The following is a 22,852-nucleotide window of genomic DNA, read 5'->3' on the forward strand; positions in this document are numbered from 1 at the left end:
AGAAAATAGTTTTAAAAAATCAAGAAAAACCCTTGAATGAGTAGGTGAGTCCAAACTTTTGACTGGTACTGTATATATTTATTATTATTTACACCGAATTATTTCATTTTGGGGATCTTTATTATCCACCCGCACAGTAGGTGGCAGAATGCACATATACTTTTTGCGAATGCCATTATACCGAAGAAGAAGAAGGTTGGCTGTGATGTTGAAAGCGATCAACCAGCATCTCCGTTTCATCCGGGATAGTTTTCTGGGATGCGGGGAAGGTGGCGGTAATGGCTGACTGTGTGGAAGCACTGGATTAAATGGTAACTAGCTGACAACGTTTACGTTGTCATGGATGTTGCAGTTTAATAATGTCAAAATGAGATTCACCAGAATTGTGTGCTTGTTCTTGTAAACTGGATTTGAGACGCATCCATCATCAAAATACACGGTGTTGTCTCTTGTCCTCTGAGGATGGATGTGTTTTGCCGTTGCTAGGCCGTCTGATCGAGCTTGGGCTGCTGTCCCGATTCTTTGTAAACCAGCTGGCTAACTAAATCTATCATTCTGTTGGGTGACGTGAACATATTTATCCAGTTTGCTAGCTGTATTCTCGTTTTAATATAGCTAATTGTTACAATTAGCAAACCGAAAAGCTGTAACCATTGATTTAATTTGAGTCAATCAACTAACGTTAGCTAACTAGCTACAGTAGCACTGGAAAGGTCGTCAGTTCTGTTTCGTCGCTATCGCTAGGACCACTGACTGATAAATACCTAGCTAGCTTGCCAAAGAACGTGACATTTTTAGCCAGTTAGCTAAGTTAGCAGGCCATACATTTACAATGTTTTTCTAGCGAAATGGCCTAGCCTCGAAAGTATGTGGACACCCCTTCAAATTACTGTATTCGTCTATTTCAGCCACACCCGTCGCTGATGTGTATTAGAGTACACAGCCATGCAATCTCCATAGACAAACATTGGCAGTAGAATGGCCTTACTGAAGAGCTCAGTAACACAACGTTGCACTGTTATAGGATGCCACCTTTCAAACAAGTCACTAAAACAAATGTCTGGTCTACTAGAGCTGCCCTGGTCAACTGTACGTGTTGTTATTGTGGAAACGTCTAGGAGCAACAACGGCTCAGCCGCAAAGTGGTAGGCCACACAAGCGCACAGAACGGGAGTGCTGAGAGCATAGTGTGTAATAATAAAAAAAAGAATCTGTCCTCCGTTGCAGCACTCACTACTGAGTTCCAAACAACCTTTGAAAGCAACGACGGCGCAATAACTGTTCGTCGGGAGTTTCATGAAATGAGTTTCCATGGCCGAGCAGCCATACACAAGCCTAAGATCACCATGTGCGATGCCAAGTGTCGGCTGGAGTGATGTAAAACTTGCTGCCATTGGACTTTGGAGCAGTGGATACGTGTTCTCTGGAGTGATGTATTACGCTTCACCATCTGGCATTCTGACGGACTAATCTGGGTTTGGTGGAGGCCATGAGAATGCTACCTGCCCAAATACATAGTGCCAACTGTAAAGTTTGGTGGTGGAGGAATAATGGTCTGGGGCTGTTTTTTCATGGTTCAGGTTAGGCCCCTTAGTTCCAGTTAAGGGACATCTTAACACTACAGCATACAATGACATTCAAGACGATTATGTGCTTCCAACTTTGTAGCAACAGTTTGGGTAAGGCCCTTTCCTGTTTCAGCATGACAATGCCCCTGTGCACAAAGCGAGGTCCATACAGAAAATGGTTTGTTGAGATCAGTTTGGAAGATTTTGACTGGCCTGCACAGAGCTCTGACCTCAACCCCATCGAATACATTTGGAATGAATTGGAACACAGACTGTGAGCCAGGCCTAATCGCCCAACATCAGTGCCCAACCTCACTAATGCTCTTATGGCTGAATGGAAACAAGTCCCCGCAGCGATGTTCCAACATCTATTGGAAAGCCTTCCCAGAAGAGTGGAGGTTGTTATAGCAGCAAAGGGGTGACCAACTCCATATTAATGCCCATGATTTTGGAAGGAGATGTTTGACGAGCAGGTGTCCACATACTTTTGGTAATGTAGCTAGCTAGGTAACTTTAAATCTATGTCTCAGATGAAGGCTTAGCTAGTTACCAGCAGTATCTTTGTTGTGCTCTGTCGTTAACCTAGGTAGCTAGTCTTGTTAATGTTAGCTTGCTAGCTAGCTGCTTCAGTATCTAACACCACTGTAGCCAGGAAGCTGGTTTGAGACACAGTGCACAAAATAAGGTCTTCATAATCACAAAAGAAAACAGTAACTAATCGTGTTGGCAATGGCTATTTGAACATCAGCGTATGATGATTTTATTTCTCTCTTTTTACAGGTTCTGATGCTGGCAGGTCTGACATTGTGAACTCAGACTTGTACAATACTTGAAGGATATAGACGCAAGCCAGGGGGACAAGGCCAGTTGGTCTGAGAATCCTCACGATGTCTAAGACCAAAGAGTCGGTGAAGGTGGTGGTTCGCTGTCGACCCATGAATGAGAAGGAGCGTGCAGCCAACTTTGAGAGGGTGGTGCATGTGGATGTGAAGCTGGGCCAGGTGGCCGTGCGAAACCCCCGGGGGGCTGCAGCCCACGAACACCCCAAGGTCTTTACGTTTGACTCTGTGTACGACTGGAACTCCAAACAGGTGGATCTCTATGATGAAACCTTCAGGCCCCTGGTAGACTCCGTTTTGCTTGGTTTCAATGGGACCATATTTGCATACGGCCAGACAGGTACAGGAAAGACCTACACTATGGAGGGGGTGCGCAATGACCCAGAGAGAAGGGGTGTAATTCCCAATTCCTTTGAGCACGTCTTCACACACATCTCCCGCTCCCAGAACCAGCAGTACCTGGTGAGGGCCTCGTACCTGGAGATCTACCAGGAGGAGATCAGGGACCTGCTGTCCAAGGACCAGTCCCGCCAGCTGGAGCTGAAAGAGAGGCCAGACACGGGTGTATACGTCAAGGACCTGTCCTCCTTCGTCACTAAGAGTGTACGAGAAATAGAGCATGTCATGAACGTGGGGAACCAGAACCGCTCCGTGGGCTCCACCAACATGAACGAGCACAGCTCCCGATCACATGCCATTTTTCTTATTACCGTCGAGTGCAGCGAGCTGGGCGTCGACGGAGAGAACCACATTCGAGTGGGCAAACTGAACCTGGTGGACCTGGCTGGCAGTGAGAGGCAGACCAAGACAGGAGCACAAGGAGAGCGCCTGAAGGAGGCTACCAAGATCAACCTATCGCTGTCAGCCTTGGGGAATGTCATCTCTGCCCTGGTAGACGGCAGGAGCACTCACATCCCCTACCGCGACTCCAAGCTCACCCGCCTGCTACAGGACTCCCTGGGGGGCAATGCCCGCACAGTCATGGTGGCTAACATCGGACCAGCCTCTTACAACGTGGAGGAAACACTGACCACGTTACGCTACTCAAACCGGGCGAAGAACATCAAGAACAAGCCCCGCGTCAACGAGGACCCTAAAGATGCTCTGCTCAGGGAGTTCCAGGAAGAGATTGCTCGGCTCAAAGAACAGTTAGAGAAACGCTCAGGGAAGAAGAAGAAGAGGAGGAGGAGGGGGGTTGGAGAAGCTGGGGATGAACTAGAAGAGGACACTGAGGATGGAGAGACGGAGGAGGATGATGATGGTGTAGAACCAGCTGATAAAGTGGGTGCAGATTATTGGCGCGTACAGCAGGAGAAGTTGGAGAGGGAGAGGAAGGCCATCATGGAGGATCACAGTCTGGTGGCGGAGGAGAAACAGAGGCTGCTAAAGGAGAAAGAGAGGAAGATGGACGCCCTGAAAAAGGAGCAGGAGGCAGGCGAGATGCTGACTGCCAAAGTCAAGGTGAGGAGACTACGTTCTGGTCCTTTTTCATGGTCTTTTACTCAAACCATTTTTTGTTTTCATTTACCCTGTTTCCCCCTCACGCCTCTTGATTGTGTTTCCCCCCCTCACGCCTCTTGATTGTGTTTCCCCCCCTCACGCCTCTTGATTGTGTTTTCCCCCCCTCACGCCTCTTGATTGTGTTTCCCCCCCTCACGCCTCTTGATTGTGTTTCCCCCCCTCACGCCTCTTGATTGTGTTTCCCCCCCTCACGCCTCTTGATTGTGTTTCCCCCCCTCACGGCTCTTGATTGTGTTTCCCCTCCCCTCACGCCTCTTGATTGTGTTTCCCCTCCCCCTCACGCCTCTTGATTGGGTTTCCCCTCCCCCTCACGCCTCTTGATTGTTTCCCCCCCTCACGCCTCTTGATTGTGTTTCCCCCCCCTCACGCCTCTTGATTGTGTTTCCCCCCCTCACGCCTCTTGATTGTTTCCCCCCCCCACGCCTCTTGATTGTTTCCCCCCCTCACGCCTCTTGATTGTGTTTCCCCCCTCACGCCTCTTGATTGTGTTTCCCCCCCTCACGCCTCTTGATTGTGTTTCCCCCCCTCACGCCTCTTGATTGTTTTCCCCCCTCACGCCTCTTGATTGTTTCCCCCCCTCACGCCTCTTGATTGTGTTTCCCCCCCTCACGGCTCTTGATTGTGTTTCCCCTCCCCCTCACGGCTCTTGATTGTGTTTCCCCTCCCCCTCACGGCTCTTGATTGTGTTTCCCCTCCCCCTCACGCCTCTTGATTGGTTTCCCCTCCCCCTCACGCCTCTTGATTGTTTCCCCCCCCTCACGCCTCTTGATTGTGTTTCCCCCCCTCACGCCTCTTGATTGTGTTTCCCCCCCTCACGCCTCTTGATTGTGTTTCCCCCCTCACGCCTCTTGATTGTGATTCCCCCCTCACGCCTCTTGATTGTTTCCCCCCTCACGCCTCTTGATTGTGTTTCCCCCGCCTCACGCCTCTTGATTGTGTTTCCCCCCTCACGCCTCTTGATTGTGTTTCCCCCCCCTCACGCCTCTTGATTGTGTTCCCCCCCCTCACGCCTCTTGATTGTGTTTCCCCCTCACGCCTCTTGATTGTTTCCCCCCCCTCACGCCTCTTGATTGTTTTCCCCCCCTCACGCCTCTTGATTGTGTTTCCCCTCACGCCTCTTGATTGTGTTTCCCCCCCCCTCACGCCTCTTGATTGTGTTTCCCCTCCCCGGCTCTTGATTGTGTTTCCCCTCCCCTCACGCCTCTTGATTGTTTCCCCCCTCACGCCTCTTGATTGTGTTTCCCCCCCCCTCACGCCTCTTGATTGTGTTTCCCCCCCTCACGCCTCTTGATTGTGTTTCCCCCCCTCACGCCTCTTGATTGTGTTTCCCCCCCTCACGCCTCTTGATTGTTTTCCCCCCCCTCACGCCTCTTGATTGTGTTTCCCCCCCTCACGCCTCTTGATTGTGTTTCCCCCACGCCTCTTGATTGTGTTCCCCCCTCACCCCTCTTGATTGTGTTTCCCCCCCTCACGCCTCTTGATTGTTTCCCCCCCTCACGCCTCTTGATTGTGTTTCCCCCCCTCACGCCTCTTGATTGTGTTTCCCCCCTCACGCCTCTTGATTGTGTTTCCCCCCCTCACGCCTCTTGATTGTGTTTCCCCCCTCACGCCTCTTGATTGTGTTTCCCCCCCTCACGCCTCTTGATTGTGTTTCCCCCCTCACGCCTCTTGATTGTGTTTCCCCCCCTCACGCCTCTTGATTGTGTTTCCCCCCTCACGCCTCTTGATTGTGTTTCCCCCCCCCTCACGCCTCTTGATTGTTTCCCCCCCCTCACGCCTCTTGATTGTGTTTCCCCCCCTCACGCCTCTTGATTGTGTTTCCCCCCCCTCACGCCTCTTGATTGTTTTCCCCCCCTCACGCCTCTTGATTGTGTTTCCCCCCCCTCACGCCTCTTGATTGTGTTTCCCCCGCCTCACGCCTCTTGATTGTGTTTCCCCCGCCTCACGCCTCTTGATTGTGTTTCCCCCGCCTCACGCCTCTTGATTGTGTTTCCCCCCCTCACGCCTCTTGATTGTGTTTCCCCGCCTCACGCCTCTTGATTGTGTTTCCCCCCTCACGCCTCTTGATTGTGTTTCCCCCCTCACGCCTCTTGATTGTTTTCCCCCCTCACGCCTCTTGATTGTGTTTCCCCCCCTCACGCCTCTTGATTGTTTCCCCTCACGCCTCTTGATTGTGTTCCCACCCTCCTCACGCCTCTTGATTGATGTTTCACGCCTCTTGATTGTGTTTCCCCCCCTCACGCCTCTTGATTGTGTTTCCCACGCCTCTTGATTGTGTTTCCCACGCCTCTTGATTGTGTTTCCCACGCCTCTTGATTGTGTTTCCCACGCCTCTTGATTGTGTTTCTCACGCCTCTTGATTGTGTTTCACGCCTCTTGATTGTGTTTCACGCCTCTTGATTGTGTTTCACGCCTCTTGATTGTGTTTCCCACGCCTCTTGATTGTGTTTCCCACGCCTCTTGATTGTGTTTCCCACGCCTCTTGATTGTGTTCCCCACACCTCTTGATTGTGTTTCCCCCCCCCCCTCACGCCTCTTGATTGTGTTTCACGCCTCTTGATTGTGTTTCACGCCTCTTGATTGTGTTTCCACGCCTCTTGATTGTGTTTCACGCCTCTTGATTGTGTTTCCCCCTCACGCCTCTTGATTGTGTTTCACGCCTCTTGATTGTGTTTCCCCCCTACGCCTCTTGATTGTGTTTCCCCCACGCCTCTTGATTGTGTTTCACGCCTCTTGATTGTGTTTCCCACGCCTCTTGATTGTGTTTCCCCCCCTCACGCCTCTTGATTGTGTTTCCCACGCCTCTTGATTGTGTTTCCCCCCTCACGCCTCTTGATTGTGTTTCACGCCTCTTGATTGTGTTTCCCCCCCTCACGCCTCTTGATTGTGTTTCCCCCCCTCACGCCTCTTGATTGTGTTTCACGCCTCTTGATTGTGTTCCCCCCCCTCATCCCTCTTGATTGTGTCCTCACCCAGGCGATGGAGAGTAAGCTTCTGATGGGTGGGAAGAACATAGTAGACCACACCAATGAGCAACAAAGGATCCTAGAACAGAAGAGACAGGAAATCGCTGAGCAGGTAACGTTTGTTTAGACTTAGGTTATTGATAGAGAGAATTAAACACTCAATAGATGTCAATCTAATAGTATTGATTTGCCCACACAAACATTTAACCAGTTTGTGTGATTTACACTGCCTTTCCCTTCTTACCGTGATGCTCTGTGTGTTTGTGTGATTTACACTGCCTTTCCCTTCTTACCGTGATGCTCTGTGTGTTTGTGTGATTTACACTGCCTTTCCCTTCTTACCGTGATGCTCTGTGTGTTTGTGTGATTTACACTGCCTTTCCCTTCTTACCGTGATGCTCTGTGTGTTTGTGTGATTTACACTGCCTTTCCCTTCTTACCGTGATGCTCTGTGTGTTTGTGTGATTTACACTGCCTTTCCCTTCTTACCGTGATGCTCTGTGTGTTTGTGTGATTTACACTGCCTTTCCCTTCTTACCGTGATGCTCTGTGTGTTTGTGTGATTTACACTGCCTTTCCCTTCTTACCGTGATGCTCTGTGTGTTTGTGTGATTTACACTGCCTTTCCCTTCTTACCGTGATGCTCTGTGTGTTTGTGTGATTTACACTGCCTTTCCCTTCTTACCGTGATGCTCTGTGTGTTTGTGTGATTTACACTGCCTTTCCCTTCTTACCGTGATGCTCTGTGTGTTTGTGTGATTTACACTGCCTTTCCCTTCTTACCGTGATGCTCTGTGTGTTTGTGTGATTTACACTGCCTTTCCCTTCTTACCGTGATGCTCTGTGTGTTTGTCTGCAGAAACGCAGAGAGAGGGAGATGAAACAGCAGGTGGATAATCGTGATGAGGAGACGCTGGAGTTGAAGGAGACATATAGCTCTCTACAACAGGAAGTAGACATCAAGACCAAGAAGCTGAAAAAGGTAGGACATTAGAAAACCATAGCTTTCCTTTACGGTGTCAGTTTGGCATACAAAAAGTTCAAAGGAAATTGTGCAGAACTTTTTCCTTGTAAATGTTTGCTACATTGAATCAAACCCCATGGTGTTTTTGTCTCTTTGCCTCCCCACCCTGTTTTTCTCCCCTCAGCTGTTTGCGAAGCTGCAGGCAGTGAAAACTGAAATCCATGACGTCCAGGAGCTACACAGCAAGGAGAGACAGGAGCTGGAGCAGACTCAGAACGAGTTGACCAGGGAGCTCAAACTCAAGTATGGAGCCGCCGGGCCACACCTCTCATTTCTCACACAGGAAAAAGAAAACCACAATCAATATAGTCTATTTTGCTTGTTGCCCTCTGAGGAGCGCGCGGGTCCCGTTGGGACGAGGGGAGAGAGCGCGGGTCCCGTTGGGACGAGGGGAGAGAGCGCGGGTCCCGTTGGGACGAGGGGAGAGAGCGCGGGTCCCGTTGGGACGAGGGGAGAGAGCGCGGGTCCCGTTGGGACGAGGGGAGAGGGCGCGCGGGTCCCGTTGGGACGAGGGGAGAGGGCGCGCGGGTCCCGTTGGGACGAGGGGAGAGGGCGCGCGGGTCCCGTTGGGACGAGGGGAGAGGGCGCGCGGGTCCCGTTGGGACGAGGGGAGAGGGCGCGGGTCCCGTTGGGACGAGGGAGAGGGCGCGCGGGTCCCGTTGGGACGAGGGGAGAGGGCGCGCGGGTCCCGTTGGGACGAGGGGAGAGGGCGCGCGGGTCCCGTTGGGACGAGGGGAGAGGGCGCGCGGGTCCCGTTGGGACGAGGGGAGAGCGCGCGCGGGTCCCGTTTTTACTTTTGAGTCATTTAGCAGACGATCTTATCCAGAGAGACTTAGTTGGTGCATTCCTCTACAGAGAGCTAGGTGAGACAACTACACAGCAGTCATACTAAGTACATTTTTCCTCTAACGTAGCTGTCAGAGCTAGTTATTGATTGGTCTCGATTAGCAGACTGCCTAGACCACCTCCTATTATCAATGATAGTCCCCTCAAGCTGTTAGTCCCCTGTCAGCAGCACAGCACAACTGACCTTGTCGTTCTGTCTGTGTCCTCAGCACGACTGACCTTGTCGTTCTGTCTGTGTCCTCAGCACGACTGACCTTGTCGTTCTGTCTGTGTCCTCAGCACGACTGGCCTTGTCGTTCTGTCTGTGTCCTCAGCACGACTGGCCTTGTCGTTCTGTCTGTGTCCTCAGCACGACTGGCCTTGTCGTTCTGTCTGTGTCCTCAGCACGACTGGCCTTGTCGTTCTGTCTGTGTCCTCAGCACGACTGGCCTTGTCGTTCTGTCTGTGTCCTCAGCACGACTGGCCTTGTCGTTCTGTCTGTGTCCTCAGCACGACTGGCCTTGTCGTTCTGTCTGTGTCCTCAGCACGACTGACCTTGTCGTTCTGTCTGTGTCCTCAGCACGACTGACCTTGTCGTTCTGTCTGTGTCCTCAGCACGACTGACCTTGTCGTTCTGTCTGCCAGGCATCTCATCATTGAGAATTTCATCCCCATGGAGGAGAAGAATAAGATTGTGAACAGGGCGTTGTTGGACGAGGAGGACGACCGCTGGAAGATGCGTCCGATCACCCGCATAGAGGAGTATGTTCACATTTAATTATCCTGTAGAGACATTTACACAAACAAACATGCTGAAAACCATACATGCAAAAACAATCCTGAATACAAACACAGAGTTTAGAAGAAGTTATTGGTAAATCCCTTGTGTAGGAACACGTACAGATTGTCTTCTTAATAACTCTGTGTCTCTGTCTCAGTGACCAGCAGATGATGACCAGGCCAGTGTCAGCGGTGGGCTACAGAAGACCCCTGAGTCAGCATGCCCGTACCTCCATGGTGATGAAGGCTGACGTTAGGTACAAGGTATGATATTCTGTCCTCTCTCTCTCCTCGGGGGATGTGACTTAGTCCTTGTCCTCTGGGCCGTAGCAGTTTCCTGACTTTCTCTGTCTCTCTGTCTCTCCCCAGGCTGAGAATATCCTGATGCTGGAGATGGACCTGCCCGCTCGGACCACTAAGGAGTATGAGGAGCCGGTCATAGCGCCCATGGTAGCAGCGGCGTTGGAGGAAGCACTGCGTGAGGAAGATGAGATTCAGGTGGATGCCTCCGGGTTCCACAGCAGCGGACCCACCCAGACCACCAGCACTGGGGCCGGCAAGAAACCAAAGTCTGGGTAAGGGTCTGTCCTGTTCTGTACAAATCAGCACTGGGTTTTGTCAGTTATTTCAGTAGGGAGTGTTTCTTCCTGTTTTAGTGTCACAAATCAAATTGTATTAGTCACAAGCACGTGGTTAGCAGATGTTAATGTGAGTGTAGAGAAATTGTACTCTCGATACCACAAGGTTATAAAGTAATAATCATGATTTAAAAACCAATGATGTTTCCACATAACAACAAAATATTGATCTTCCTTTCTCCTCCAGCCGACCTAAAACGGGTAAGAAGACTGTCACCCCCACCTCTCCATACAGCCCCTCCAGCCCAGGACATCCTTTATACCCACAATCCCGTGGGCTGGTGCCTAAGTGATCACCCCACAGCTTTCTGTTTTGGGACCCAAAGACTGCTTTTTGTTTAGTTTTTCTGCTGAGTCTTGCAGACTGATTTGCAGAGAAAGTAAAGGAGACTCAGATGCAAGCTTATTTTTATTTTACCTGAGAACGTAGCTGTTTATAATGTTTGTGTTTTTTAAGAGATTTGTTACAATCTTACCATCCCAAATGGTTTCTGGACCAATACTTTTCTGAGCTGCACGTTTCCTCCTGAGCCCCCCCCAGGTCTGCAGTATAATGGGATGTGGGGGGGGGGGGCTGACATCTGATGGGGCACATGACGGCTGTTACATGTCATTAACATGCTGTGTGTTTCTGTGCTGTATGTCTGTCCAGAAGTGGTTGTGCTTCCTACTTTAGGTTTACAATGGAGTGCTGTTATCCAGGAGGTCTGTTGCCCTAGATAAGTGGGGAGTCTGTCTGTACTGCATGGTGAACTGTACAGGCTGGAGGGTGAAGCACACTACAACACGTCTCTGTCGCACGGTGGGGGCCGGTTGCTGCTGGAATCACTAGATGCTGTTCTTTCTGGCGCACATGATGGAGGACATGACGACAGGGAGAGGAGGAGGGCGACAGGGAGAGGAGGAGGAGGGCGACAGGGAGAGGAGGAGGAGGGCGACAGGGAGAGGAGGAGGAGGGCGACAGGGAGAGGAGGAGGAGGGCGACAGGGAGAGGAGGAGGAGGGCGACAGGGAGAGGAGGAGGAGGGCGACAGGGAGAGGATAGTGGGGAACTAGAGGTCAACACAAACCAAATCTATCAGGGTTCCAAGGTGCCTTTATATTCTCCTACAGGGACAGGCTACAGGAGAGGATGGATGGATGGGTTTATCGTTTCCCCAGCCTCATCTTTATCAACCTCACATCTGGCTGTGTTCCTTGGAATCAACTGATTTCTTGTACTTGAGAGGGGTTGAATGGAGTTGATGGTTGGGACTAATAACTAATTGTAAAACATACTGTCCGTAAAACATTTATAGGTTAACAAGAGCAGCCTGAAATACTGTACGAAAAACCGACTAAAAAAGCAGGAGCTCTTCTACCTATTATATCAGAGGCCTCCATCAAAATAAAATAGACTTGGTCTGGAAAATGAAGGTAGCTTTCCGTGTATGTTTTGGATAAATATGCAGTCTTAATTCACAGGGCTGCAACCTGCATGTCTAACTACTGTCCCCACCTCCAGTCACTGTGAGAGCTGTGCTGCCGCTTGCTGCTGCTGCTACTGGGTTCTACTACCCTGTCACATAGTATCTACAAATATATATAGAGAGAGCAATGTCCATAGATAATCCTGCAGCACCTTTTGTTGTACAAATGATACAAGTAAATAGGTCTCAATATTGGAGAAGTTAACTTATTACCACTTTCGTTCATTTTTATAAACAAGTGTAGATGAAAAAGTTTTAAGTTTTATTTTTGGATTTGTATAATTTCAAGTTTCTGTACACATTTTAATGTTTTATTGGTTACTTTTTTTTATCCAACACAGTACGCATTTAATAAATGGCTTTAGTTACTTCAAATCTTTAGGTTAACTTTAATTTATATTTTGAAGTTGGATCAACGTCAATGTTTTATATGGGAAAGATGTGTTCTCTTAATGTGATGTTGACTCAGATTGTGTGTGAAAGTAAATGTTGGGACATGTATATACAGAATATAGCAAACATTAGGAACACCTATTGAGCTGCATCCATCCATCCCTCCCCTCACAACGGCCTCAGTTCGTCAGGACATGGACTCTACAAGGTGTTGAAAGCATTCCACAGGGATGCTGGCCCATGTTGACTCAAATGATTCCCACAGTTATGTCAAATTGGCTGGATGTCCTTTGGGTGGGGGACCATTCTTGATACACATGGGAAACTGTTGTGAAAAACCCAGCAGCGTTGCAGTTCTTGACACAAACCGGTGTGCCTGGCACCTACTACCATACCCCGTTCAAAGGCTCTTGTCTTGCCCATTCACACCATCCAGATCTCAAGACTTAAATCCTTCTTTAACCTGTCTCCTCCCCTTCATCTACACTGATTGAAGTGGATTTAACAAGTGATCATAGCTTTCAGCTGGTCAGACTCATGGAAAGAGCAGGTGTTCCTAATGCTTTTGTTGACTGTGTACATTTGCCATGAGAATCTTTATCCCCTGATTAAATTACTTCTCTGATCTTATGAAAGCTGACAATTACACTACATATTGCATGATTTGAGAAATCTTATCAATTGTCACCAAGCCATAGAATTTGGTAAATGTGAATGTCTTAATATGCTTGATAATCCCTACATTTTACCGCACCACACCCAGAATCCATGTATCTGTGTAGAAGACGTTTGACTGAGATGAATCTCTGATATTGTTTTAGCCAAGTTAAGTGTGCTGGTGCACTATAATCTGGTGCTGACTAGGAATGCAGAAGTCCTCATTTTCTTGTACATTTCTTTTAATAAAAGACTTAATTACACATTGTTCCATGTTCATTTAAAATGACAATCTGGTGTTTAAATAACTAAAGTGCTATACATTATCATATGCTATACATTCAACTTTGCATAAATGATTTTATTAACAGCATTCAATAGTACAGCTCAAATTCCAAAACATCCTTAAACACTGCTGAAGTACAACACATACATTCACAAAATGATAACCTTTGACAGAACTAAAAAAATAAGAAATATTCAAAGAAGCCAAAGGAATGGTTCTACAGCACAGAATAAAGGCAGACTGGGAAAGACTTAAGACCTTTATTGTCATCTACCACAATATTGAAAAGTAACATGACAAAACTCAAAAGACGTGTACTGTTACACAGTCGGACGACCAAAGCAATCTGCCTGGCCAAGTCCCTATAAAGATTTATCGATAATTTGATCAATGAGAAAGCGTTCATCTTTCCAAATGTTCTATTAAAAAGGACAAATCAGAATAGTTTCAACTAGAATGTAAGTTTCATGCGACATACTGAAGGTTTGGCACTGAAGGGTGAAAGGTTAAAACATCCAGGTCTGTAGCTTATCTGTAGCGATTATGATCTAAAAAAAATATATTTTAGTCCGTTTTTAATTTTCCTGTTGCATTACAAACCAAATACCACACACACACACACACATACACACACACACAATGTTCCATGTGCTGATGAACACCACTAAACTCCACTTCAAAATGTATATTAACTAAACAAATAGTTTTGAATGACAGGAGAAAAGATAAGCAAACCTTCATACATCAACAAAATTAATTAGCATCAACCAGTAAAAAAAATAATTGTTTACATTTCCCCCCCCATCATGCTGTTTTCGACCAATAGGAAAACAACTAGTATGTAGGGAAAAAAACATGATCCTCTGCAAGCTTTCACTGCTGATTGTGGAGTAAACCAAATGAGCATATTTAGATAAACATACATGTCAGAGTCAATTTCACCTTTATACAATCAATTCAGGAGCTAATGAAATTCAACTCAATTTAAGCCTACCTATGAATCAAATTTTACATTTATTTCCCCCCCCGAATTGACAGAATTAAAAATGCCACTGAACCCAACACGGACGAGCTAAGAAATATTCATAGGACCTCTTGGAAAATAAATCTACTAAACATAAAAAGCTAATTAAATCTTTAGTAGGTGCTTTTAAATTTGGAAATGAGCAGAATCCGTCATAATTGAAGAAGCATTGCCAACAGTCTCATGTTGAAACTGAAACGCCTTCTGGACTTGATCATATCATAGTGTCGGCTACAGTTATTCTCTGGAATGCTGACTCTCAAAAACACATCTTCACTGCCAGTCTGCCAAGGTCAACCTGCTAACAGAATAGAGGCAACCAATAGCATCACTTTAGATATGTCTCTAAACCACACTCATCATACTGTAGGTCAACAGTTTCAGACATACCACGTCTTCAACAGACACCTCTACCAGCCCCACACCACACGTCTTCAACATGCACCTCTACCAGCCCCACACCACACGTCTTCAACATGCACCTCTACCAGCCCCACACCACACGTCTTCAACAGGCACCTCTACCAGCCCCACGTCTTCAACAGGCACCTCTACCAGCCCCACACCACACGTCTTCAACGGGCACGTCTACCAGCCCCACACCACACGTCTTCAACAGGCACCTCTACCAGCCCCACACCACACGTCTTCAACGGGCACGTCTACCAGCCCCACACCACACGTCTTCAACAGGCACCTCTACCAGCCCCACACCACACGTCTTCAACAGGCACCTCTACCAGCCCCACACCACACGTCTTCAACAGGCACCTCTACCAGCCCCACACCACACGTCTTCAACGGGCACCTCTACCAGCCCCACACCACACGTCTTCAACAGGCACCTCTACCAGCCCCACACCACACGTCTTCAACAGGCACCTCTACCAGCCCCACACCACACGTCTTCAACAGGCACCTCTACCAGCCCCACACCACACGTCTTCAACAGGCACCTCTACCAGCCCCACACCACACGTCTTCAACAGGCACCTCTACCAGCCCCACACCACACGTCTTCAACAGGCACCTCTACCAGCCCCACGTCTTCAACAGGCACCTCTACCAGCCCCACACCACACGTCTTCAACGGGCACGTCTACCAGCCCCACACCACACGTCTTCAACAGGCACCTCTACCAGCCCCACACCACACGTCTTCAACAGGCACCTCTACCAGCCCCACACCCCACGTCTTCAACAGGCACCTCTACCAGCCCCACACCACACGTCTTCAACAGGCACCTCTACCAGCCCCACACCACACGTCTTCAACAGGCACCTCTACCAGCCCCACACCACACGTCTTCAACAGGCACCTCTACCAGCCCCACACCACACGTCTTCAACAGGCACCTCTACCAGCCCCACACCACACGTCTTCAACAGGCACCTCTACCAGCTCCTCAGACCAATGTTGCTATTTGCAATATCAAAAACAAAATGGCCTCACTGTGGAATCCTACCTGATACTCATTGTGCAAGCTCTGTTTATTTACAGAGTTCCAACTCCACACAAACAGCTCCCCTGAACAGATCTATGATGTTATGGGAACTTGGGGGGGTTTAATAGGGAAAATCCCAGCTGTGTGGTCTCAAATCCCTGTCCACTATGCCAAACAAAGTCTCTCTGGCTTCTGGACACGACTGAAATTTCAAACCATTTCTCCTCTGGCTCAGACGCAATATCCAGTGGTTCTTCCAGTGGTTTACCTTTAGTTAAGACCTGAACCAACATGCTCTGGAACCTGTGGCTACACTTAACATCCAATAAGAAGTCTTCCAACAAGATAACAGACACCACCATATGTCCAGGGCTCAATCACAGCACAGAATGATAGATCACACTCACACCCACCCAACCCTCCAGTTAAAATGGGAATAAAATTAAATACATTTTTTCTCTCACAAAGATCCTCCTCTCCCAACTACTGCAAAAAAAATTGATCTGTTTGTCTGTCAGAGAAAGCCATCTGTGCCATTGAGAAAGCTAAGCTACAGATTCCCAGGGAGCCTTTCTATCACAGAGGTGAAACCCTTACCATTACACTGGTCCAATATGTATGCTTCTTACACATACAGGAAAGGCATTGAGTAAGAAAAACACACACAGAGAGAGAGAGAGGATGATGTAGAGGACAAGAGGAATACAGACCCAGTCAGCGAGTCAGTAAACGATACAGACCCAGTCAGCGAGTCAGTAAACGATACAGACCCAGTCAGCGAGTCAGTAAACGATACAGACCCAGTCAGCGAGTCAGTAAACGATACAGACCCAGTCAGTGAGTCAGTAAACGATACAGACCCAGTCAGTGAGTCAGTAAACGATACAGACCCAGTCAGCGAGTCAGTAAACGATACAGACCCAGTCAGTGAGTCAGTAAACTATACAGACCCAGTCAGTGAGTCAGTAAACGATACAGACCCAGTCAGTGAGTCAGTAAACGATACAGACCCAGTCAGTGAGTCAGTAAACGATACAGACCCAGTCAGTGAGTCAGTAACAGGGGGCCTGTTGCCCTGCCTAGAAGAGTGGTAGGGGTCAGGGGCTGTTTTCTACTGTTAGTTGTATCTGTGGACAAGTCATTTCTCCCGGTAGTACAGCAGGTACATCTTCAGAGGCTCCGGGAGGGGCAGACAGAGAATCCTCTCTCTCAGGATGTTTATAGGTGGCTCTGCCCTGAGTAGCTCCCCCGTCTCCCTCTCTGCTTCCTCCTCTGCTTCCTCCTCCGCAGCCTCCTCCTCCTCCTCTCCCGCTCCCCGGGTTGCCCTTCCCTGCTCCTCCTCCTGGCCCCCGCGGTTATTGTTGTTGTCCAGGGGGGCGGAGATAGGGAGGGCACTGCTCAGTACCACAGAGTTGCAGTGGCGCCGATGAATGCGCCGGCGTTTAAAGCGAGGGCCGTACTTGTGGAGCCCACTGACCCCCAGGCCCCTGCCTCCTCCAAAAGAGCCCCGGCCCCGTGGCTGACCCTCCCCGCTGTCCGTGGTCACTCTCAGGGTGTGACGGATGGCTATACGAGCCAGCTCCTGCAGCGTCCGCACCTCAAACATGGCTGCTCCGTGGGTCACCAGAGAGACGATCGAAAGGAAAGGACACAGAGAATGATGGGAAAGTTAGAAAACAGTTAACGTGAGTATTCTTTCCATGGTGACAATTCTTTTTTGGTTTTCTATCATCACTCAACTCTTTAAAAAAAAGGCGCGGACAGATCACTAGGATGGCCGAGTGTCTGCCGGCTGAGAGTACTTAGCACCTCTGAACAGTGCCGGTAGAAATTTGCAGACCGATTCTACACGTAGAATTGGGCGAAACGACGGCTGTCAGTCGGCAACGACAGGTAGTCCTTATAACACGCCGTACCGAAAGCAAGCGAACGGCCCCCGTACTATGCAGAGCGACAATCGGTCTGGTGAGTCATGTCCTTTGAACTGACTCCCATGTATAACAAACAGATGAGACACTCACGTAGTGGGGCGGTCTTGGGTTTGATGTTACTGGTGTAATCTTTGGGGAGCACCAGGGGAGCGAAGGACACAGCAATGATCTTTTTGGTCTCCCAGCTGCTCTGGCCTGTACGCGTGATCTTGGTTAGCTAGAAAGGGCAAAACAAGAGGTTATAAAGGGGAGAACAAGAGGTTATAAGGGCAAAACAATAGGTTTTTAGGGCACAACAAGAGGTTATAAAGGGCAAAACAAGAGGTTATAAGGGCACAACAAGAGGTTATAAGGGGAGAACAAGAGGTTATAAGGGGAGAACAAGAGGTTATAAGGGGAGAACAAGAGGTTATAAGGGGAGAACAAGAGGTTATAAGGGGAGAACAAGAGGTTATGAGGGCACAACAAGAGGTTATAAGGGCACAACAAGAGGTTATAAGGGCACAACAAGAGGTTATAAGGGCACAACAAGAGGTTATGAGGGCACAACAAGAGGTTATGAGGGCACAACAAGAGGTTATAAGGGCACAACAAGAGGTTATAAAGGGAGAACAAGAGGTTATAAGGGCACAACAAGAGGTTATAAGGGGAGAACAAGAGGTTATAAGGGGAGAACAAGAGGTTATGAGGGCACAACAAGAGGTTATAAGGGCACAACAAGAGGTTATAAGGGGAGAACAATAGGTTATTAGGGCACAACAAGAGGTTATGAGGGCACAACAAGAGGTTATGAGGGCACAACAAGAGGTTATGAGGGCACAACAAGAGGTTATAAAGGGCAAAACAAGAGGTTATAAGGGCACAACAAGAGGTTATAAGGGGAGAACAAGAGGTTATTAGGGCAGAACAAGAGGTTATAAGGGGAGAACAAGAGGTTATAAGGGGAGAACAAGAGGTTATAAGGGGAGAACAAGAGGTTATGAGGGCACAACAAGAGGTTATGAGGGCACAACAAGAGGTTATAAGGGCACAACAAGAGGTTATAAGGGCACAACAAGAGGTTATAAGGGCACAACAAGAGGTTATAAGGGCACAACAAGAGGTTATAAGGGCACAACAAGAGGTTATAAGGGCACAACAAGAGGTTATAAGGGCGCAACAAGAGGTTATAAGGGCGCAACAAGAGGTTATAAGGGCACAACAAGAGGTTATGAGGGCACAACAAGAGGTTATAAGGGCACAACAAGAGGTTATAAGGGCGCAACAAGAGGTTATAAGGGGACAACAAGTGGTTATAAGGGGAGAACAAGAGGTTATGAGGGCACAACAAGAGGTTATAAGGGCACAACAAGAGGTTATAAGGGGAGAACAAGAGGTTATAAGGACACAACAAGAGGTTATGAGGGCACAACAAGAGGTTATAAGGGGAGAACAAGAGGTTATAAGGGGAGAACAAGAGGTTATAAGGGGAGAACAAGAGGTTATAAGGGGAGAACAAGAGGTTATAAGGACACAACAAGAGGTTATACGGGGAGAACAAGAGGTTATAAGGGCACAACAAGAGGTTATAAAGGGAGAACAAGAGATTATGAGGGCACAACAAGAGGTTATAAGGGGAGAACAAGAGGTTATAAGGGCACAACAAGAGGTTATAAGGGCACAACAAGAGGTTATAAGGGCACAACAAGAGGTTATAAAGGGAGAACAAAAAGTTATGAGGGCACAACAAGAGGTTATACGGGGAGAACAAGAGGTTATAAGGGCACAACAAGAGGTTATAAGGGCACAACAAGAGGTTATAAGGGCACAACAAGAGGTTATAAGGGCACAACAAGAGGGTACATTAGAGCAGTGGTTCTCAAACTGTCCCCCCCCCAAAAAAAATAATGTTTAAAAAAAATAATAAAAACATGTCTTTATTTAAAAAGGTACTCAGTCCGGCTTTTAATTTACTGTTGAAAGTTGTAATAGTAGACTGCACAAGGTGACATTTTGTAGTTGGGTAGTGCATCATCAGTTCCTGTTGTCAGTCATTACAGAAATGTCCAGATCAATGAGCCCATGTCAGCTGATAGAATGTAGAGAATTGGAAGACAATGGGATTTAAACCTGATACATTATCTCTCCACCAACCAGAGGGGTGTGAACAGTGTGTGTCATGAACAGTGCTTGTGCCTGTAGAAATAGACATGGGGGGGGGGGTGTTCCCCTAAGATGGAAAGGAGGCCTGAGTAAAACAGTTTGGTAACCCCTGGATTAGGGTACCCCTGGATTAGGGTACATCCTTGTTGTGTAAGGGTCCGGTAATAGTACTCATTTAAACTACATGTATGTATTTCAGTGTGAGTGTTTATACACACCTTCTCCTCTAGAGGCAGTACCAGAATACCCCCCACCTTCAGCAGGTTCATCATGTATTCTTCATGGTCTCTCTGCACTCCCGCCCCACAATACACCCTGTCATACTGCCTGCTCTCAGAGGGGATCTCCAGGCAGTTCCCCGCCACAAAGGAGGGCTCGCAGAACTCAAACCTAAAACACAAATACAGCATAAACAAAATACAAAAATAATGCATATACAGGCTACACATGAAAACTCTAACCTGATATTCAACAAGTCACTGAGACAGACAGACAGACAGACAGACAGACAGACAGACAGACAGACAGACAGACAGACAGACAGACAGACAGACAGACAGACAGACAGACAGACAGACAGACAGACAGACAGACAGACAGACAGACAGACAGACAGACAGACAGACAGACAGACAGACAGACAGACAGACAGACAGACAGATCTAGATGGGGAAGGAAATCAGAGGTAAAGTGTCTCACTTGTCAAAGCTTTCGCTGGTTTTGATGAAGTAGTCTAGCTTCTGGTAAGCGTACTCAATCACATCAGCATGCAGCTCCACCCCATGGTTCACACCAAATGGACCTGGAACCAGGAGAACAACCATGTGAGCTCTGTACAATCCACAATGAATTCTAATAAAGAAAATACCCTTTCCCAATCAGTTGGCCTGCTGATTTCCCATTTCCAGTCCCAATAAGACCCAGAGTGGTGGTACCGTCTGCTACAGTAACTCACCCAGTATAAGGCCCAGAGTGGTGGTACCGTCTGCTACAGTAACTCACCCAGTATGAGGCCCAGAGTGGTGGTACCGTCTGCTACAGTAACTCACCCAGTATAAGACCCAGAGTGGTGGTACCGTCTGCTACAGTAACTCACCCAGTATGAGGCCCAGAGTGGTGGTACCGTCTGCTACAGTAACTCACCCAGTATGAGGCCCAGAGTGGTGGTACCGTCTGCTACAGTAACTCACCCAGTATGAGACCCAGAGTGGTGGTACCGTCTGCTACAGAAACTCACCCAGTATAAGACCCAGAGTGGTGGTACCGTCTGCTACAGTAACTCACCCAGTATGAGGCCCAGAGTGGTGGTACCGTCTGCTACAGTAACTCACCCAGTATAAGACCCAGAGTGGTGGTACCGTCTGCTACAGTAACTCACCCAGTATGAGGCCCAGAGTGTTGGTACCGTCTGCTACAGTAACTCACCCAGTATGAGACCCAGAGTGGTGGTACCGTCTGCTACAGTAACTCACCCAGTATGAGGCCCAGAGTGTTGGTACCGTCTGCTACAGTAACTCACCCAGTATGAGGCCCAGAGTGGTGGTACCGTCTGCTACAGTAACTCACCCAGTATGAGGCCCAGAGTGTTGGTACCGTCTGCTACAGTAACTCACCCAGTATGAGGCCCAGAGTGGTGGTACCGTCTGCTACAGTAACTCACCCAGTATGAGGCCCAGAGTGGTGGTACCGTCTGCTACAGTAACTCACCCAGTATGAGGCCCAGAGTGGTGGTACCGTCTGCTACAGTAACTCACCCAGTATGAGGCCCAGAGTGTTGGTACCGTCTGCTACAGTAACTCACCCAGTATGAGACCCAGAGTGGTGGTACCGTCTGCTACAGAAACTCACCCAGTATGAGGCCCACCATAGTGCTGAGGTACCCAGTCCCACTGCCCAGGTTGAGGAAGGAGAGGCCAGGGTGCAGGTCCAGGGCTTCCATCACCTCTGAGTAGATGCAGGGGGCTGATAGGTGGATGTTGCCGTGCCTCCAGGCCAGGTCCTTGTAGGCGCTGTCACGGTACTCCTCCAGGTAGTAGTCGGCCCGGTCGATGGCCCTGAAGGCCCGCTCCACCAGGTCCGAACGGATGTAGTGTGCCTCCTTCAGGTTGTCAATCAACTCATCATTATCCTCCCCAGCGCTCACAGCTCCTCCCATCTTAGCTGGAGAGAAGGGTCACTTCTGGGCCTTTATCTGAAGAAAATAAATGGTTAAGTTATCTGCAATTGAATTCAAAAGAGTCTCTTGCATTGCGACCACTTTAACTAAAAAACTTCAACATAACATCCTCCTCCATGTCATATTTTGTAAATTTCTGATTAAACCAGCCATCCCTTTTTGCATTCTAATGGCCAATACTGAAAGAACTACCTAAAAAGTATTCCTCAACACCTTAGGTGTGATCGCTGTACCTGTGGCTTGACCCTGTGAACGACGCCAATGGGGAGGTGATAGGACTACAGCCAAATGTTGAGTGGGCCTGCTGTGTCATAAAGCAATAGAGAAGAAAGGAGCCTGGCCACTTGAATGATGCCTGGTTCCTTTGATGCCCAAGAGACATTGTGTTTGATTGTCAAATGAGTCATGCAAGCACAATAAATAAAGTGTGAAATGTAGGATAACATTTTCCTCGATGGTAATAACTAGTTCAGAATAACATTAGGTACAAATGTTTCAGATATGACAAAAACACAACCATAGGATGGCGCTGTAGAACCTGACGGACCTGTGCCTTGGGTTTAAGAGAAAAGTCTTACCCAATCCAACTCTGACCAGAAAATATCAACAACATATGAGCAAACCCATGTCATTTAGAAGGCTTGGTTACTATCTACATAGTTTAAAAAAAAATGGGTTGTCACATTGGAAATCTGAAAAAAGACAAACAGGCAACAACAATCGTAATCTGAGTCTTCCACGCACGCAGACAGCAAAACAAAGATTCAGTACAAGGCAAGGACGACAGACAATACACACACACACCAAAATAACTGTCATATATAATTACCTACAACTTGATAATCAATTGTTTCGTTTTAAAATGCCGATTGCTGCTATTGATTTGCTCGTCTTCAGGCTTTTGTTCGGAACCGCTCACACAGCCCACTGCTAGCTAGACGTAAACCTTCAACCAGTCGACGTGCTGACGTCACACGCACGTTATGTAAATCCCACACATTTTTACTTCAAAAAGAATATTTTTACAATCGAATAAACGTTCTGATTGGGTATTGATTAATAACATTTCTGAAAATAATTGGCCTAAACATACAATAGTAATTAAACAAGCACAATGCTAAAGTGAATACGGTGGAGAATAACTTTCTTTTTACAGAAGGAACTTCAGC

The 22,852-nt window shown here is 48.1% G+C and overlaps 2 protein-coding genes across 16 annotated transcripts; one reads left to right on the forward strand and one right to left on the reverse strand.

Annotated features, from left to right (window-relative positions):
- The first annotated feature begins 171 nt into the window (after positions 1–171).
- On the forward strand, positions 172–12,942 carry kif3b (kinesin family member 3B). Of its 2 annotated transcripts, none has more exons than XM_014147324.2 (9): positions 172–311; positions 2,349–3,868; positions 6,905–7,006; positions 7,754–7,876; positions 8,043–8,161; positions 9,359–9,505; positions 9,682–9,787; positions 9,893–10,098; positions 10,349–12,942. In XM_014147324.2, exons 2-9 carry the CDS (start codon positions 2,456–2,458, stop codon positions 10,452–10,454), a joined length of 2,322 nt encoding a protein of 773 aa, XP_014002799.1. In that variant the 5' UTR covers positions 172–311; positions 2,349–2,455; the 3' UTR covers positions 10,455–12,942. The 2 variants fall into 2 exon arrangements, with proteins under 2 accessions (XP_014002799.1, XP_014002800.1); XM_014147325.2 differs by having other exon boundaries at positions 9,389–9,505.
- Positions 12,943–13,022: 80 nt separating this feature from the next.
- pcmtd2b (protein-L-isoaspartate (D-aspartate) O-methyltransferase domain containing 2b) lies at positions 13,023–22,646 on the reverse strand. 14 transcript variants are annotated; one of them, XR_006759357.1, is made up of 7 exons: positions 22,513–22,646; positions 21,356–21,698; positions 20,207–20,309; positions 19,726–19,897; positions 17,456–17,582; positions 15,383–17,042; positions 13,023–15,019 (listed from the first exon to the last, which is right to left on the reverse strand). XR_006759357.1 is itself a non-coding variant. In XM_014147327.2 (6 exons), exons 2-6 carry the CDS (start codon positions 21,660–21,662, stop codon positions 16,573–16,575), a joined length of 1,179 nt encoding a protein of 392 aa, XP_014002802.1. In that variant the 5' UTR covers positions 21,663–21,698; positions 22,517–22,646; the 3' UTR covers positions 13,023–16,572. The 14 variants fall into 14 exon arrangements, 3 of the variants coding, with proteins under 3 accessions (XP_014002802.1, XP_014002801.1, XP_045552384.1); XR_006759356.1 differs by having other exon boundaries at positions 15,346–17,042; XR_006759355.1 differs by having other exon boundaries at positions 15,272–17,042.
- Positions 22,647–22,852: the final 206 nt, after the last annotated feature.

This window comes from Salmo salar, chromosome ssa15, assembly GCF_905237065.1.
Source record: "Salmo salar chromosome ssa15, Ssal_v3.1, whole genome shotgun sequence".
NCBI classification, from domain to species: Eukaryota; Metazoa; Chordata; class Actinopteri; order Salmoniformes; family Salmonidae; genus Salmo; species Salmo salar.